Source organism: Alexandromys fortis, unplaced genomic scaffold, assembly GCF_014885135.2.
Source record: "Alexandromys fortis isolate MF-2015 unplaced genomic scaffold, M_Fortis_MF-2015_v1.1 scaffold_172, whole genome shotgun sequence".
Lineage (NCBI taxonomy): Eukaryota > Metazoa > Chordata > Mammalia > Rodentia > Cricetidae > Alexandromys > Alexandromys fortis.
The window spans coordinates 3,516,122-3,532,428 of record NW_026068061.1 but is presented as its reverse complement, the minus strand read 5'-3'; the positions used below and the strand labels follow the sequence as shown (position 1 = coordinate 3,532,428).

At 41.6% G+C, this 16,307-nt stretch overlaps 1 protein-coding gene across 7 annotated transcripts in view; it reads right to left on the bottom strand.

Annotated features, from left to right (window-relative positions):
* Med12l (mediator complex subunit 12L) overlaps positions 1–16,307 on the bottom strand; it is a 301,518-nt gene that overhangs the window by 5,787 nt on the left and 279,424 nt on the right. For 5 of the 7 annotated variants that reach the window (XM_050120211.1, XM_050120205.1, XM_050120209.1 and 2 more), the window contains 4 exons: positions 13,629–13,718; positions 11,999–12,228; positions 10,235–10,391; positions 6,806–6,901 (listed from right to left, as the gene is read on the bottom strand). In XM_050120211.1, coding sequence (XP_049976168.1) covers positions 6,806–6,901; positions 10,235–10,391; positions 11,999–12,228; positions 13,629–13,718 — 573 coding nt within the window. The remainder of the gene's footprint in view (positions 1–6,805; positions 6,902–10,234; positions 10,392–11,998; positions 12,229–13,628; positions 13,719–16,307) is intronic. The other 2 variants (XM_050120208.1, XM_050120210.1) reach the window with 1 other exon arrangement.

Genomic DNA, 16,307 nt, shown 5'->3' with positions numbered 1-16,307 from the left:
TTATTCAGAATCCTACTTATCAATTTGTCCTACATGCCCTGCACTATTCTAGGCACTATAAACACATAGGGCCACACTTAATCCTGATGCAGGACTGACTATCCTAAATTTACCCAAACTGTTTGGAACAGATATTCTGGAGTTCAGTGTGTGTCAAAGGTTAACTCTCACCATGTGATCTGGGCTGACCTTACCCTCCCTTTACCCTGTCCTTCTGCAGTCAAGCATCCCCATGGTTGCTCTAGGATACATGGAAACAGCTGGATGTCTGTTCTTGTCAGCCTTTGCTGTTTACCCTTGCACTTTCAGAGGTGTTTGGAGTCAGACATCAAACAGAAAGGACTATGAACCTTCACTACTAATATTCTCAAGATCCAGATGATCTGTGCCATTTGGCTTCTGAATCCCAAGGGCACTCTAAAAACTACATCGATTTCTCCGAACAGAACGTATGAACTCCTTGAGGAAGACCAGTATAACATGTTGCTGCTGGCCAAAGACACAGTATTACTAACTAATGCTGTTGTCATATACATTTTTTGAAAGGCAAAATGCAATACAATGGGAGCCTTGCCTAAAGACCAATGTATTTCAGGTCACCTAATTAGGACAGCACAAAATGGAAAGAAAATACTTAGAAGCATGGTGTGAATATTATTTTCTTAAATGTTGGAAGCAGTTTTAAGGAAAATATGAACTACATCTGTCAAATTTGGCTAAAAATACTTTAATCATAACATAGGAGCCTTATAAAGACCGTAAGTCAGCAACTACAATTATGGCAAAGATTGAGAGAGTGCAGGTATTCCCCCAGGAAGGGCAGGGTCTACCGTCAGCGGTCCTTCCTTCACAGAAGACAATGGCACAAGCATGGGCAGTAAGTTGTCCCTACAGTGAACTGATGGGCATGGGCTTTTCTTAACCTTCCATGCTCATTTCACAGAAAAGTCTCCTGATGACATCTCAAAGAGGTGACGGTTTCTCTCTTATGGCAGTTTTGACCTTAAAAACACTTTAGTACAGTAATCAAGTTGGCCACGGGTGCTGGTAGTCACTGTCTACCATGACCCAACTGATGCTATCAACTAAAGGGAACCAACCAAGGTAACAGTCAAAGTGGACAGGTCAAATCCTGCCTTTCAAGGTCACTTCTATTCAAGCTTTCCACCACGGGCTCCCCAGATTTCTCTATCTTTTGATCTCTGTTAGGACTTCAACTATATCATTCAAAATAAAAAAAAGCTATAGTCCTAAACCCTAGGACCTCGGATTGTAACCTCACTTGGAGAGGGAGCCCTTCCAGAGGGAATCAAGTCAAAATGAACTTTATTATAACGGAACTTGATATACGAATGGTATTCTCATAAAAACGGGGACATGGGCAAACTGGTGCAAACAGCAAGGATGCTGTGTGAAGGTCAAGCAGAGCCTGGCTACCAAAGACAGCTGGTGCAATGGGAGAGGCTGGAACAAACTGGCACAGGCTCACCCACCAACACACAGAGGGAACCAACATTGCTGACTCCCGATCTTTCACTTCCAGTTCCCAGAACCAAGAGGGAAAAAAAAATTCCAATTTTAAGCTAAGTTCATGCACTTTGTACAGCAGTTCTAGCAAGCAAATTCAACCTCTGGCGCTTTTAGACTAAAAAGATAAAGCCATCACATGCCACCTGCCATGTACAACATTGCCCTTCAGCCATTTCTTATGATTCTTTGGTCCCTGGTGGCAAAAAGCACACTTGGCACTTTCATGACAAGCTCCCTAACACCTGAAGGGGTTCTGGCTTCTACTGAATAAACCAAATTAACACTTGCTGAATTCCACTGTAACCATTGGCTGACAGGAAGTGGCCGGGCAAGTCATCAGGAGGGTGGTAATTGCTCCTTACTCCTCCCTTAGTGCAGCACTGATCAGAACCCAGAGTCCAAGCCTACCCCTCCTCAGCAGCCAGCTCACCACTTTCTTCTCCAAACACAGGAACTGAATGGGGGAGCAGGCCCAAAACTAGAGATGGATCTGCTAGAGATGTTTATTATAAAGAATCCAAGGCATTGACAAAATAGTAAATCTCAGAGAGTGAAAGTAATCAAAAGGAAATGTGAACTTTTTCCTTAAATCTCCTGAGACCTTGTGCCCTTGCTATTGATATACACAAGTAGTTAAAAATATTTTTTACATCTGTTTGTTATTATGAGACAACCAAAAAGGGGTATAGAATACATACCAAAACACCTTTAAGAGTACTATTTTTTAAACTGGCACCATTCCAAAATTTTAACTGCAGAGGAATGGTTCAGCAACTGAAAAACATGATGACATCATCATCATAATTTAAAAGTGTGTGTATACCCAGGTGCAGTAGCACACACATTAACCCCAGTACTGGAGGCAGAGGCCGGCATCTCTGTTAGAGGCCACCCTGAGCTAGACTGTGAAATGCAGGGCAGCCAGAACAGCATAGTAGGACCCTGTCTCAAAGGGTGGGGGTTGGTGGGAAAGAGAAGGCTCCGTTAAAACTAGGCTTACAACTAAATATACAGCATAGGTACACAAGTGTGCTATATAAAGTATACCCAAGAAAGACTTCTGATGATGTGAACATCTCTCAGTACCGACCACTCCTATAAACCTAGAGTATCTAATGCTGAAATTGAACACTTAGGTCTGAACATTTTAAGTTTCCTAGCCCATCCTCACACACACACACACACACACACACACACACACACACACCATTTGGTCACTGTGCTATAATAATGCCTGCTTGAATTATTTATGAGACTGATCTCTACTGAAACAATACTGCGTTTCTTGGTGGGAATTTAAAGCACTCTGCCAAACAGCACAAAAAAATGTTAAACAACCACTACTCACCTCCATTAAATTTACCATTAGTAAAGACTTTTATTTCTTTTAAGTTACTTTCTTACGAGCATCATGAGGAAAAATGTCATCTTCCATGTTCTGAATTACCTTGGGAAGGTAGGATGTTAAGCCAGTGGGTGAAACACAATCTATAGCATTAAAAAATCACCAATATTGCCAGACAGTGATGGCACATGCCTTTAATCCCAGCACTGGAGGCAGAGGCAGGCAGATCTCCTTGAGTTTGAGGCCTGCCTGGTCTACAGAGTGAGTTCCAGGACAGGCTCCAAAGCTACCTAGAGAAACCCTGTTTCAAAAAACTGAAAAATAAAAAAATAAAAATCACCAAAACTGCCTTAGAAATCCTTATTAGGTTTGCATGTTCTTTACATACCATAACTCAGTTAAGTATTTACACAACTATGATCTAAGAATAAAATGCCAAGTTCCCTTTAACGAGCTCTGACTCAGAGGTAGTGACTTACTGGGGGTATCTTAGGTGACGTCACATACCTCTGCTGCTGCTTTCAACTGTGACTGGGAGGTTTAAAGAAACTTTCCTTCCAGACCTATCAGTACAGTTTAGTAACAGAATTAAGTTTGTTTACCCTATCCAAAATAACCACTAGAGGTAAGGCATTTGGGGCTGCCATCCATCAGGAATCATGGAGCACATGCTATGAACAGAGCACATGTTATACCTCCAACACGTTGTTCTGTGTTTTTCAAACGTGCTGGTTTGAGTGAGAATGGTCTCCATATGTTTGAATAACTGATTCCCAGTTGGCAGGCTGTTTATGAAGAATTAGGAGGGGTGGCCTTTTCGGAGGAGGTAAGTCACTGGGGTTGAGTTTGGAGATTTCAAAAGCCCATGCCAGGCCCAGTCTTATGCTCTGTCTCTGGCCTACAGATTGGACGTCAGCACTGAGCTACCGTTCTAGCCCCCTGCCTGCTTGCTGCCTGCATGCCGTCTCACCACGATGGCCATGGACTCTGCCTCTAAAACTATGTGCAAGTCCCCAATAAAATAAAATGCTTTGTTTTATGTTGGCCTTCATCATGGTGTCTCTTCACAGCAATAGAAAAATAACTAAGATATCTTACTACGTATGGACTGAGGTAAGATTTAGTAACAGGTGAAAGAACATCCCTCACTCAGCCCTCAGCCTACCCCAAATAAGTCTAATGTAGAGGTGTAGAGGCTAGTTATCTTCTGTTGCTCCCCCCACCCCTGTGATTTTTTGCAGGGCTGCTCTCAGTGAATCTAGAGCTTGCCAATGGCTGGGCGGATGGGCCAGTAAGCTCTGGCAATCCTGCCCTCTGCTGGACTTACAGGCACACTGCCAAGCCTGCCTTGTTGCATTTTAGGTGTTGGGATCTGGAATCAGGTTCTTGAGCTTTTGTGCCAAGGGCTTTTCCAAATGAGTCATCTCCTCAGCTCCTAAAGCCATTTCTTTTTAAAGTAGCAATAACTTATCTTCGGATGGCAGCTATATATTCGTGGGGACTGAATGTTTAAACTCTCATTGTAAGAAAAAATATAGATTAAATATAAATAACTATAGGTAATTTAAGCATAGAAATTTTATTGTTTGTGAAGAACATAAGATGTATATTTTTATTACATACCTGAGTCAAGTTTAAAATATGCAATAATTATCATATATTCAGCAATAATTGTAGTTCTAAATTTAAAGTTTATGTTTTTGTTAAAATGGTACTGTACAATCATTTACTTGTTAGAAATTACTAGCTATACAAGCTACCATTCCCAAATTATTGGGTTCCTTACATTTAATAGGAAAGGACTCATCTGCATCATAAATCACTAGGAAGGCATAATTCTGTGACAGTCACTTCCATCAGGATCACACGCAGTACTGCTTGTAACAAGAGCACCGCAGCGTGGCAGTCCTTGTTTTCCATCGGGATGAAAAGAGTTAGAATCTTCCCAGTCAGCATCAAATACTCAACATGACCTACCTGCAGAAACTTTGGTTTTCTGTCAAAACACCTTTAGAATGTCTTGTGTATAGAAAGAAAACGGAGACTATTCTTAAGTTTTCTTTGTCTGGCATAATAACCTACTCAACAGAAAGAAAAGTTTTCAGCGTTTTACAGCCTTGGGGATCAAACCCAGGGTCTTGTATATGCTGGGCAAGGGCCCCCTCCCACTGAGTTACTACTTCAGCCTTAGGCATGATTTTTGGTGATTTTTTTAAAATCGGCAAATTTCACTAACTGATGCTATACAGCAACAAATAGTAAAGTTGGAATAAGAATTTTAAGTGCTCCTAGTAGTGGCAAAGGTTTAAAAGAAAGGGGTCAAATGCTAGATTTCACTTTTAATATATACTTTCTGGAGCTGGAGAGGTGGCTTGGCTTTAAGAGCCAACACTCCTTTTCCACATGACCTAAGTTCAGCTCTTAGCACCCACATCTCTTAGGCAGCCACCTCTCCAGCTGCATCAGTGTTCAGTCTCCTGACTTCAGAAATCATAGTCAGGTATTTTTACATTTGTGGGGGTTGTTTGTTTTGCAGTGCTAAGGATCCAACCCAGGACCTCATTAGGCCAAGGCAAGCGCTCTGCTAACTGAACTACATCTCCAACCATCTTGCTTTAGGGGGGAAAAGAACCGAAATGCAATATTTAGCATTAAAGAGGCACGTGGCTATAGCTTACTGATATGTGGAGATCAGGAGGATATGAGCGGGAACTAAAGGAAGAGAGTGAATCAGAAAGGAACCTGGCAACCAGGCTCTCAGTTTGGTGAGTCTTTGTACTGTTCTTAAAACTTTTCTGTGGGTTTGGAATTATGTGAAAACACGTTAGAACTTACTTCCGGGGGGAACACTGGGTCTACAGGCAGCGTTCTATCTGAAAGTCTTTTTCTTTTCCTTAGAGTATTTCAAAAAGTCATCCTAGCCCGCTCTATGCTCCTGGTGACCAAGAGCCAAGTTCCTTATTGCCTCTACTTAAACCAAAGCAAAAATGGTTGAAGTAGATTGCAATAAATGTCATAAATATTTTTGAAACAAAAACAATCAAAGCTGGAAAAGCTAGAACTTTGGTATAAGGGAACTAAAAAATAGGACTCAGCTGGCCAGAGCAGCAAGTGTTATATATTAGGGAACTCCCTCTTAGGAGAATCCTGTTTGGGTCAAGGCTAAACCGAGTGATTCTACCGACCCTCTCTAATGTGCTGCCGTGGCTCCATGCTACTTCTCTTCGCTACAGATCCATGAAGCTGTTCTCCGAATCCTGCGGTGATAACCACCTGTACTGCTGCTTCCCCATGGCAATGAGTATAGCAGCCTACAGGCCCCAGGGAGAACTCACAGGTAACAAGCCCTTGGAAATCACCGAAGCTTTCAAAACATCCATAGTGTGTCCATGTCCCCAAATTCAACTTGAGAAGTTAGACAAGTGGAATGTAGATTATGAACAACATGAAAATTCTTGCAGAAAATACTAACTGGATAAAAACAGATTTCATTTCATTCTTCAGGCCATTATTTTACAGAGTACTTCCATGAACTCTAAGAATGTTATAAAAAATCTAAGGAAGATAATCTTAACAAGCATATGAAATCATTATTTACTATTTATAAAAAACGCTTCATAACTCACTGGTAAGGTTTTCATCCATTGAATGCTCTACGTTTCTTTTTTCAAAAAGAAGAATGGTGTTATTAATTAATGTTTATTAAAGCATAACTTTTATTTGAATATTGGAATTTTATTAGTGTATATTAATTAGTTATTAAAAAAATCAAATATGTCAACTACTCTATCAACCAAACCCTGATAGACTTATAGGAAAACTGGCCGGGTATATCAAGATTATTTCACTCTTAAAATTTCATGGCATTGGACAATGAACCTACTCTAAAGTAGAAACCCACATCCTGGTTCTGAAACATCAGGTCCTTACCAAAGGCTGTTGGGGCTGCATTGCTTGGAGACCAAGGGCCTGACTCTGGGGCTGTGAGGGCTGCTGGGGCTGGGGGGCCTGCTGGGGCTGCTGCATCTAGAAAGAAAGAAAAAGATTAGGGTAGACCCTTGAAATTGTGGGGCTAAGACATGCCTGAATAGCTTTTACTAATACACATTTTTATCTGTTCCATTGCAGCGAAATGATGGTGGGATATAGTCTCAAAAATGTGGCACAGGTGATTCTTGCATTGCCTGGACAGTGTATCATGTACTATGAAAAACACAGGTGGCGGGGCCAACCACACACCCGGGCTGTGGGATACACCGAACAGCTTATTACTAGGGCCACAATGAACAAAATGATATAAGACTGAATGAGGCACAAGATAAAGGATGCAACTTAGAGACATGGAAAACAGGATGCAGAGGCTGCTGCTGCTAAAACCCTAAAACACAACATGCTGTTTACCACAGACTGAACCTCTGGTGTTCAACACCCAACCCAGGGTCTCCTGCATCCTAGACAAGCGCTCTACTACCGAGGCACATCTCCAATAATGAAAGGTATTTCGGTAAATAGGATTATCCTCCAAAAATAACCATATAGAGTATAGGAAATATGCAGACACATGGGGCGGTGGCGATGATTCTTCTCTAGTGTTAAGCACTTCGCGTTAACTATTGTGATGCTTTTAAATAATTGGCAATGGGATAAGGTTTCTTTTCGCCAGAAATCTCCAAACACATTGGCAGTGTGCTGTGATGATGCTATGATGTTAATGAAGGCTATGACGTCATGAGGTAAAGGAGTGCTTTAGCTACACTAAAATCTGCAGGGATCACTGTCATACCAGTCAGTCACTGACAGAAATGGCATTATATGAAGCAAGACTGTACCCTTTCGTCTTCCATCTTTACTTTGTCAAATGTCGCTCTTCCTTCAAGTGTAAGATACGAATCTACTCTTCCAAGAAACCTCCTCAGACCACCCCGAGTTCAAGCTGGCTTCCTTTGGCAGCCAGTGCTCACTGTCCAGGGACATCCTGTGCACTTACTGTTTCTACTTCTTTCACATCCTCTGCCTGGCGACCCACAAGCTACCTTCTCACACTGCCAGGTGACACCCATCAAGGATTATCTTCTCTGATAGTTAGGGGGATAGCTTTGGAGTCCATTTTTATTTTTTATAGACTATGAACTAGCCCATAGAAATTCTGAAATGACTTAGCAGCTTGAAACTAGACAGTATGTCCAGATTAAGTTGGCTCAAACACACAGCTCTTGGAAAACACTTCTAAGTCACAGAAGAAACCCAGTATGCATCACGTGAAAAGGCAACAATAAAAAAAATCTTCGCTTAGTGGCCTTTAATTACTCCATCCAAATACTTCGTTTTGATGACCCGACTAGATTTTCTTTATATGTATTTTTTCAAACCTGTCTACATATTATTCCCCCAATTACTTGACTTTTTTTTAAAGAGTGAGAACACCAACTAGGTACTGTCAGATGTGCAGTGTTTGTAGATTTGCCATCCTAGCAAAGGTCCACATAGGGTGAGTCTCAACATAAACAATGGAGGTTGAACCAGAAACATTACAATAAAAAGCCACCGTCCACTTGGTTCTCTTTCAAGAAAGAGGAACTTCTCGATTGATGACTTTTGTTCTTTATGCCAGCAGTCAATCATAAAAAGAGGAATAAATGTAGTTGAGACACAGGAACAAGTTCCCTGTCTTTCTTTATCTCCAGGGGGATGGATGTTGTTGATAAGAAATATTACTGGGGCATGCACTAACAGGGGGAAAAGGAACATGTCACCTAGTCAGGAAATGACTTATTTGCAACCTTGAAAACGCCCTTGGAAGGCAGAGAGAGATAAGTAAGCAGCACAACAAGGTTCCTTGGTGAGTTGGACGTAACAAATCTTAAAACAGAGATATTCAAGGAGCTGTCATGAAAAAAATTTCCAAACTTGTAGAAAGGTGGATTAAGAACATATCATTCTCTGTTGAATAGCTATCTTAGTAAAAATATTGGAAATAACATCAAACCAGTGTTTTACTTGAATTTTCTTATTTAATCCTTGATACACGGGTAAATAATCTTTCCATTTTATTAATGACAAAACTCAAGAGTAGGTTTTTTTGTTTTTGTTTTTTCCACCTTGGCAATAGCATCTATACAATGAACAGGACTATACATTGGTAGTCTATACTAACCCAAACCAGTTATCATATATTGTTAAAATGTATCACAACTTTCAAAATAGTATATCCAAAATAAGGATGTGATAATAACCACCTTATAAATTGGAGCTCAGTTCTAGAGGGTTTGTTTTGACTTCTCCTTGTTTACGTTTAGATACAATCAACTACAATTTTGTAGATCATACTACATTCAGACTTCAACTGCAGTTGGGCTCATGGTTTAAATTCTTAGGGAACTACTTTTTTCTTTCTCTCTTTCCAATGGAGAATTGAGACACACAATTTCCTTTGTGTTCCTTTCTGCATGACTGCTTTCTTGCCTGTTTCCCTCACAGAGCATAGATAGCTCTCCCCACATATATACCCTGTTCCATGAGATTCCAAATCTCCCAGTATTTCTATGTAGGTCCATAAAAATAAAGCTGCATCTCATTTTGGACCAAAAAGAGAGTCCACTTAACAGTCTTTTCAAGAAATCTCCGACACAAAAACATCACTTGTTAATAATGAAAAAAAGAAAATTCTGGCACAGATTTAATATAACAGCCAGACTGCCAGCTTTCTCTTCCTCCTTCATTCCAGTGCTGGGTATTAAACCCAGGGCCCTGTGTATGCCGGGCAGGAGCTTTGCCAATGAGCCACATCCTCATCCGTATACTGGAACAAGGAAATCAGAAACAAGAATGTGCTGAGGGAGGGGCTGTTTACCAGGGAGTGTCAAGTCTTTATACCCTCTGGACTCGAAGACAGAACCCTCCAAGGATGTGATCTCTGCTACTCTAACCCCGTGGCTTAAATAGAGCAGAAGTGTGATAGAAACACAATGTTACGGACATCAAATGGTGGAAAGGTTTGTTTGTTCCTATCTATTTCTCCCTCGTGTGTATAAAATTTTGCATTCAAAGTGTAGGTCTTTAGTCCATCAGTGTTGAGGTGAGGCGAGGTCCACATTTAAACTAAAGCATGTGCGTGCCCCCTGAAGCTTTGGGAAAGGGAAATGGTTGTGTGAAATGGAGTCTCCTGCTCAGGGCCTGGCAGGTACAGAGAAAACTCGACCTTCTTGGAACTACAGTGTACTAGTACTAGCTAAGTTGCTAGTGTCAAATACACAGGGCTCCTTGGAACTTAACACTTCAGTCTAGAGAGTCTTTCATTATGAGAGTCTGTGTCTGTACTACTGGAAGGGATGGCATTGCCCTCACCTCCCTGCCCCATACCTGGAGGAGTCTCTGCTGCTGTCGAACTTGCGGCTGTCTGGGCCTCAATGGGTCCTGAGGCAGGGGCACCGAGGGGAGGGTGGGATGTGCGGGAGTCAGCACAGCATCAATTCCCCCGCCCACCAGAGGGCTCTGCTGTAGAGCCTGGTGGTTCAGTCTGGCAAAGAATAATGCAACTTGTGTTCAGGAACCAGGCGTACCATTGAAGTGTCAATCAGTGCCTCCAGCATTTTACACACATCCACCAAGAAACAATTCGTGTTCAGTAATCATGTGTACAGTTAAAAATGGGGAAGGGCCAGAGGATCAGATAACACATCTGACCACATTGAAAAAAAAAAGAAGAAGAAGAAAAAGAAGATAGTAAGCATACTACTTCAGACCAAGTAGCAATCATACAGAAATTACTTCTTAAAAAAAAAAAAAAAAACAGTTGTTAGCAATAAGCAAAATAAGTTACTATTTACTTTGGAGCAGGCCATGAGTGGAAAGGCTGAACAGTAGTATTTTATTACTCCTTACATATCCCTGTGAGCCAGTAGCTTTATTATCTAACTTTAAAAATGAAGGAAGATCAAGAGATCACTAAGCTCACCTAAAAGGCAAACGGCACAGGTAAGATCTGAACCCGGAATTTTCGAGCAACGAAGCTCTGGTTACTGAGCTTTGACATGCTGCGACTTACTTATAAAAATGGGAGAGCACGTTTTGCACAGTAGCTTATTTCCCATAATGTGCTACCATCCACCTCCCTACTTTTCAGACAGCAGTTACCTTGAGCAGATGTGTAGGTAGTCACTGACCAGAACACATGGGAGCTAAGCTGCGATCCACTTTACAGTGTAGAACTTTACCAACCTAACTCTTCTGCACTTTATTATCCAATGGGATTGGATAATGTGTTAATGGTCATGGTTTTTATCTGTGCCATCCAGTGAAGTGGCCTTTAGTGACTAGGACTAGTTACACGACTATCAGATCTTAGAGCTAAACAAAACCGCAGGGCTCCTTGGCCAAAACAACAGCGTTTCGAGAGATGGCAGAACATTTAGTTGAAGATGGAGCTTCTACAAACACCGGGTCTCCGTGTCACTGCACAGACCACGAACCTCAAAGCTAGCCATGCCGGCCACAGCTGGCTAGGGAGCGCTTGAAATATGATCAACGTGCCTGCAGAACTGAAAGCTACGTCAATTTCAATTAACTGAAGCTTAGCCATGCATGGACAGCAGCTTACAACGATGAGCAGTACAGACACACTCTAGGTGGAGGGGATGCGATTCGAACAAGAACCAGGGGAGTCTAGCGTGAGTCATCGCTGAGGTGGAAAAGAGAGAAACAAAGCTGGAGCAAAACTCTGTCAAGCGCCATCTGCGATTAGTACTACAACATAAACTGTACGGTTCCGAGCAGCAGATTCTAGTAAAAGCACTGCTAACAACGATCGATAGTTTTATCGAACACTTTTAATAAAAAAAAAAAAAAAATCTCTCGAGTAAAAGGAAAAAAAAAGGAAGAACACTAGCACTAACACACTGGTGTCATCTGAAAATCTTAAAACAGTACACATTGGAAGAAGCGAGTCAAAACTACGGTGTTCTCGAATGGAAGAATTTGGAACCTCTATTGCATGTTGATAAAAATGAGATGTCAGGACGCAAATATAGGAGCTCAAAAACCGTCACAGTATCAAATGCCTGGAAGAAGTGTAACAAACCCAAGGCCGAGAGGGTTTACTATTGCAATTACTTCAACAGGTATCACCTCTGAGAGCCAGCTACGGGCTGCAGGTACGGCGAGGCCTGCTGCTGCGCATAGCCACTTGGCTGCTGCTGCAGCTGGCGGAGTCTTTCCATCAGCGCTGGGCTGGAATGTGCGGCCGGATAGGCTCTGGAGTTGTAGCTGGGGGAGAGGACCACACCTCCAGACTGCTGCGGAGCTGCCTGCTGCAAAGGCATCTGTGTCCCATACATGGTGTAGCCCTGGGGCATGGTCTGCAGGAAGGCACAAAGGGAGAAGTCAGTGCTGTGTTTAGCACCTGGATCCCCACCACTAAGAAATGCGGGGGAACAGGAAGCCCAGCCTGAAATTCATGGTTAGCAATGGCTCTAATGATTCAAAATATGGGGATGGATACTCTGTAGGCAAACAAAATCTGGTCAGAAACCCACAGAACAGGCTGGTAGGGCAGTGATTTCATAGAAATCTCTAGCTCAAAATAATTAAATATTCATTTGGCTTTTGAGTTGCTTATTTTTGGACTAGGAAAGGCACCTTTTATATAGAAATAACCAGCAAGGTAGCTACATGTTCAGTGCACAGATGGCGGCAACATCCAACAAAATCCAAGCAGTATCACTGTCATCTAAAGTACAGGGCATGCTATCCCTTTGATACAAGTACCTATTTCTCTAAATCTTGACACCCACATAAAAGACACACATGGAGTTTTCTGGATTGCAAGATATAAATCACTGAACAGAGGGCAGTCTATTCTCTGGGTCCTCGGAACACCACATATTAAAGCAGCTTAAGGACCGTGACTCTGAAGACAAGCGTGATACACAATAAACATGCACCGGCCTCAGGACCCTGTAAGCCAAACACTGCTCTCCTTTCCGTTGTATACACGGGATAAACTGCCAGCCCCAAGACAAGCCTAGCCGGACCAGACCTTTCTGTATAAAAGGAAAGGCATAAGGGTGTAACGATGCAGAAACAACAAAACTACAAGGGGAGGGATGGATAAAGGCCGGCAGGTTTTAAAGGTGAAGCGCACCACTTCCTGAACATTTTCTGGGTATATATAGGTTGATTCCATGTGTCACCTGGAATCCTACATCTTTTCCTCTTGATCTTACAAAGAGGAAGCTATACCTCAGCGTAGCTAGCACACAGGCCATACAGCTACTGAGCCAACAGCACCTGTACTGTGACCCGACTCATGGGCCCACTACCTTGTTCTACTGTGATTCCTCACGGAAGATACTTTTGAATATGTAAGCTTCTATAGCAAATCATGCCATTATTCATTACATCATCAACAACTCTGAGATTCTTAAACAATTAATTAATTAACTTTGAGCTATATAAGCATGGCTCGCCTCGATCCTCCTGCCTCTGCTTCTGGGTGCACGTTAAAGGTGTGTCCCACCGCCTTGGCTCAAGTGCTCCAATATCTTGCATCAGCAGACTAAAAGTCTGAACTTATTTACATTTCTAATTGAGGAATTTCCTGGGCACTCCTGAGACTTATTCAACAGTTACTGTTCTGAGACTGTGAAGCAGAAGCACTTTCTTGATCTAGTTGATAACCAGTTTCCTTGATCTCCTACTCCCAACAACCGGCATTAAAACACGAAGAAAGGAGCTTTGCTTCAAAGCCAATGGGTACCTGTGCTTGTTGCAGCCCTGGATACTGAGGGAGCTGAGGGGAGGGCCGTGATTGTGCAGTAAAGAGAGCAGCCTGGTCCCCTGGCTGGCCCTGGAAAACAAAATCAGGACAAAGTCTGTAACTGCAAGAACTTCATTTCAGCTTCTAACACAGAACTTACAGATTTCGGACCAGGTTCAGGGCAGCCATTCCCTACGTGGGCAAACTACTGACTTCTCCAGTCTATAAAGGTTACAATCAGCAAGTTTCTCAACCAAGACTTTCTCAAATGACTCTCTGAGTAAAGGAAGGGCACAGATGCTTCTCTGGGCCTGAAAGAGTCTTTAAAGTATATCTCTCCATCACAGGCACTACCCACGTCCTCTGAAGAGAGGGAAAAAGCATGGCATCTCCTCATCACATATAAAATCCCCAGGGCTTCTGAATGCACCATGATCTAAAGACTCTCTTCAGTTGTGACATCTGAGGAAATGTTAATATCTGCTAAGACTTGGTGATGAGGTGATACTCAATGAAAATATCCTAAGTCAACAGCAAGTACAATTCCAACCAACTACATGTAGAATAAAACCAGCCACAATCTGTGAACCAGTCTTAATTTAATATACTTTGGCCTTCATAATATTAATCAATATGGACAGCTATACGTGAACTTTATCTTATGGTTATAGAGATCATTTTATGAAAGCTTGCAGTGATAATTACAAAAAATAAAAAAAAGCCTGGTTTCACTCCATCCCTGGATTTCCCCAAGACATTAATTGTCAGGGACAAATAAGTTTACTGTGCAATTATTTTACTGCTGTCTCATAATAAAAAGAGCTAAATTAGAGTTGCATGAAACCACTTTAGTATGCTTTGGGAAAAGTAAATATATTGCTAACAAAGAGAAGGGATAAATATGTAGTTTAGGTAGGAGAATGCCAATAGTAACCATAATAAGAATGCAGCATATGTCAGGCTTGGGCTGCTACAAAGACCTTGCCTAAACTCCAGTGATCTGACTCCAAAGATAGGGCATCCCCATTGGAGTAGATACTTCCAAGTGTAACACTGAGGGCGAAAGGACTTAAGCGCCCATGGGTGCTTATTCTTTAAAGACGAGTCACTTAAAATAGTCCCATAACAAATCTGAAAGAAAATGTATCTTTGTAGTTGTTAATGAGACACTGAAACCAAATGTATTATACATCAGATTGATTGAGTCTTGAGCTCTCCACATGAAAATCAGTAGATGGTCAAAAAAAAAAATGAACTCAATGGCATCTTTGGAGGTTTCTGGTCTCATGTCAAGTCAGGGCTAATTAAATTTTTATTTTGTTTCCATTTTATTTTATTTATTAATTTTTACCCTATAGACCATTTATATATATATATATATATACACACATATATATATAAAACGGCTTTAGGTTTTATGTTTTTATAGAATTCCTGAATGTGCAAAGGGGTGGGTCTCTGATTTTATCTGTTTTTTTTTTGTGCCTTTTCTTGGGTTCTCTTTCTACTGTGTGCTTGTTTTGTTACATTGTGATGTTTGCTTTTGTTTGCTTATATATTATTTTTTTAATTACCTCTTAGATACCTTTTTTGTTTGCTAAAGACAGACAGAATGGGATGGTATCTAGACAGGTAAGGAGGTGGGGAGGAACTGGGGCGAGTAGAGAGGGCCGTCATGATCAGGGTATGTTGTAGGAAAACCACTATTTAAATAAAAGGAACAAAGAAAAGAAACACACCCACACACACACACAAGTAGAAAATTGTGTGGGTTCATTTATGAGCTGAGTTCATCCAGAACAGTTCATCTGTGATGATATCTAGATATGACAGCTTCAGTAAGACTCTGTCTCTTAGACTAAGGTCCCAAGAAGATATTTTATTTCTCTCTCTCTCTGCATCTCTCTCTCCCTCTCCCCCTTCCTCCCTGCCCCCTCCCACTTCTCTGTATTACAGTCCTAGCTGTCCTGGAACTAGCTCTTGCAGACCAGGCTGGCCTTGAACTCACAGAGATCCACCTGTCTCTGCCTTCCGAACGCTGGGATTAAAGGCGTGCGCCACCACTGCCCGGTTCTCCTTACTCTCTTAAGTGCAGCCCTGTCATCGTAAGGTTGGAACTAAGAACAGCTGCCAAGATTCCCAGTTTGGGGTCACTGGGCACCTAATCTCCCAGTCTCCAAATGTTCCTTAGTCCTCAAAAGTCCATTAAAGAGCCATTAAACCAAGGACAGATCTTTAATATCATTCCTTCAATCTGTAATTCTTGACATTAGTATTATAAAAGGTCTCTGAAGTAGTGCTGGGCTTTTTGTGTGGTAAAAACACACGTGAACTGCCAGGTCTGCAGACTGAAAGAATACTCGACTATTATAAGGAAGTTAGAATCCTGGGAATGACAGCTGACCATGTCAAAGCCATTTCAAGTCAGAGGGAAACAGGATGTATGCACAGCTATACACACATACACAAGGCATATCTAATGCTTTAACCCTCCTCTAACTACTGAAGATCAATATGGAATACACTACGACTAATAATGCTATCTGTCTCAGTCCTTAGGTGACATGCTTGCTGGCAAATAATAGCTGAGGTGATGGAAATTTAAGAAACATAAACTATAAATTACTTTCCACATTAAAAAAAATCCACAAGAGTCACCAAGATAAAGGTGTTACAAAC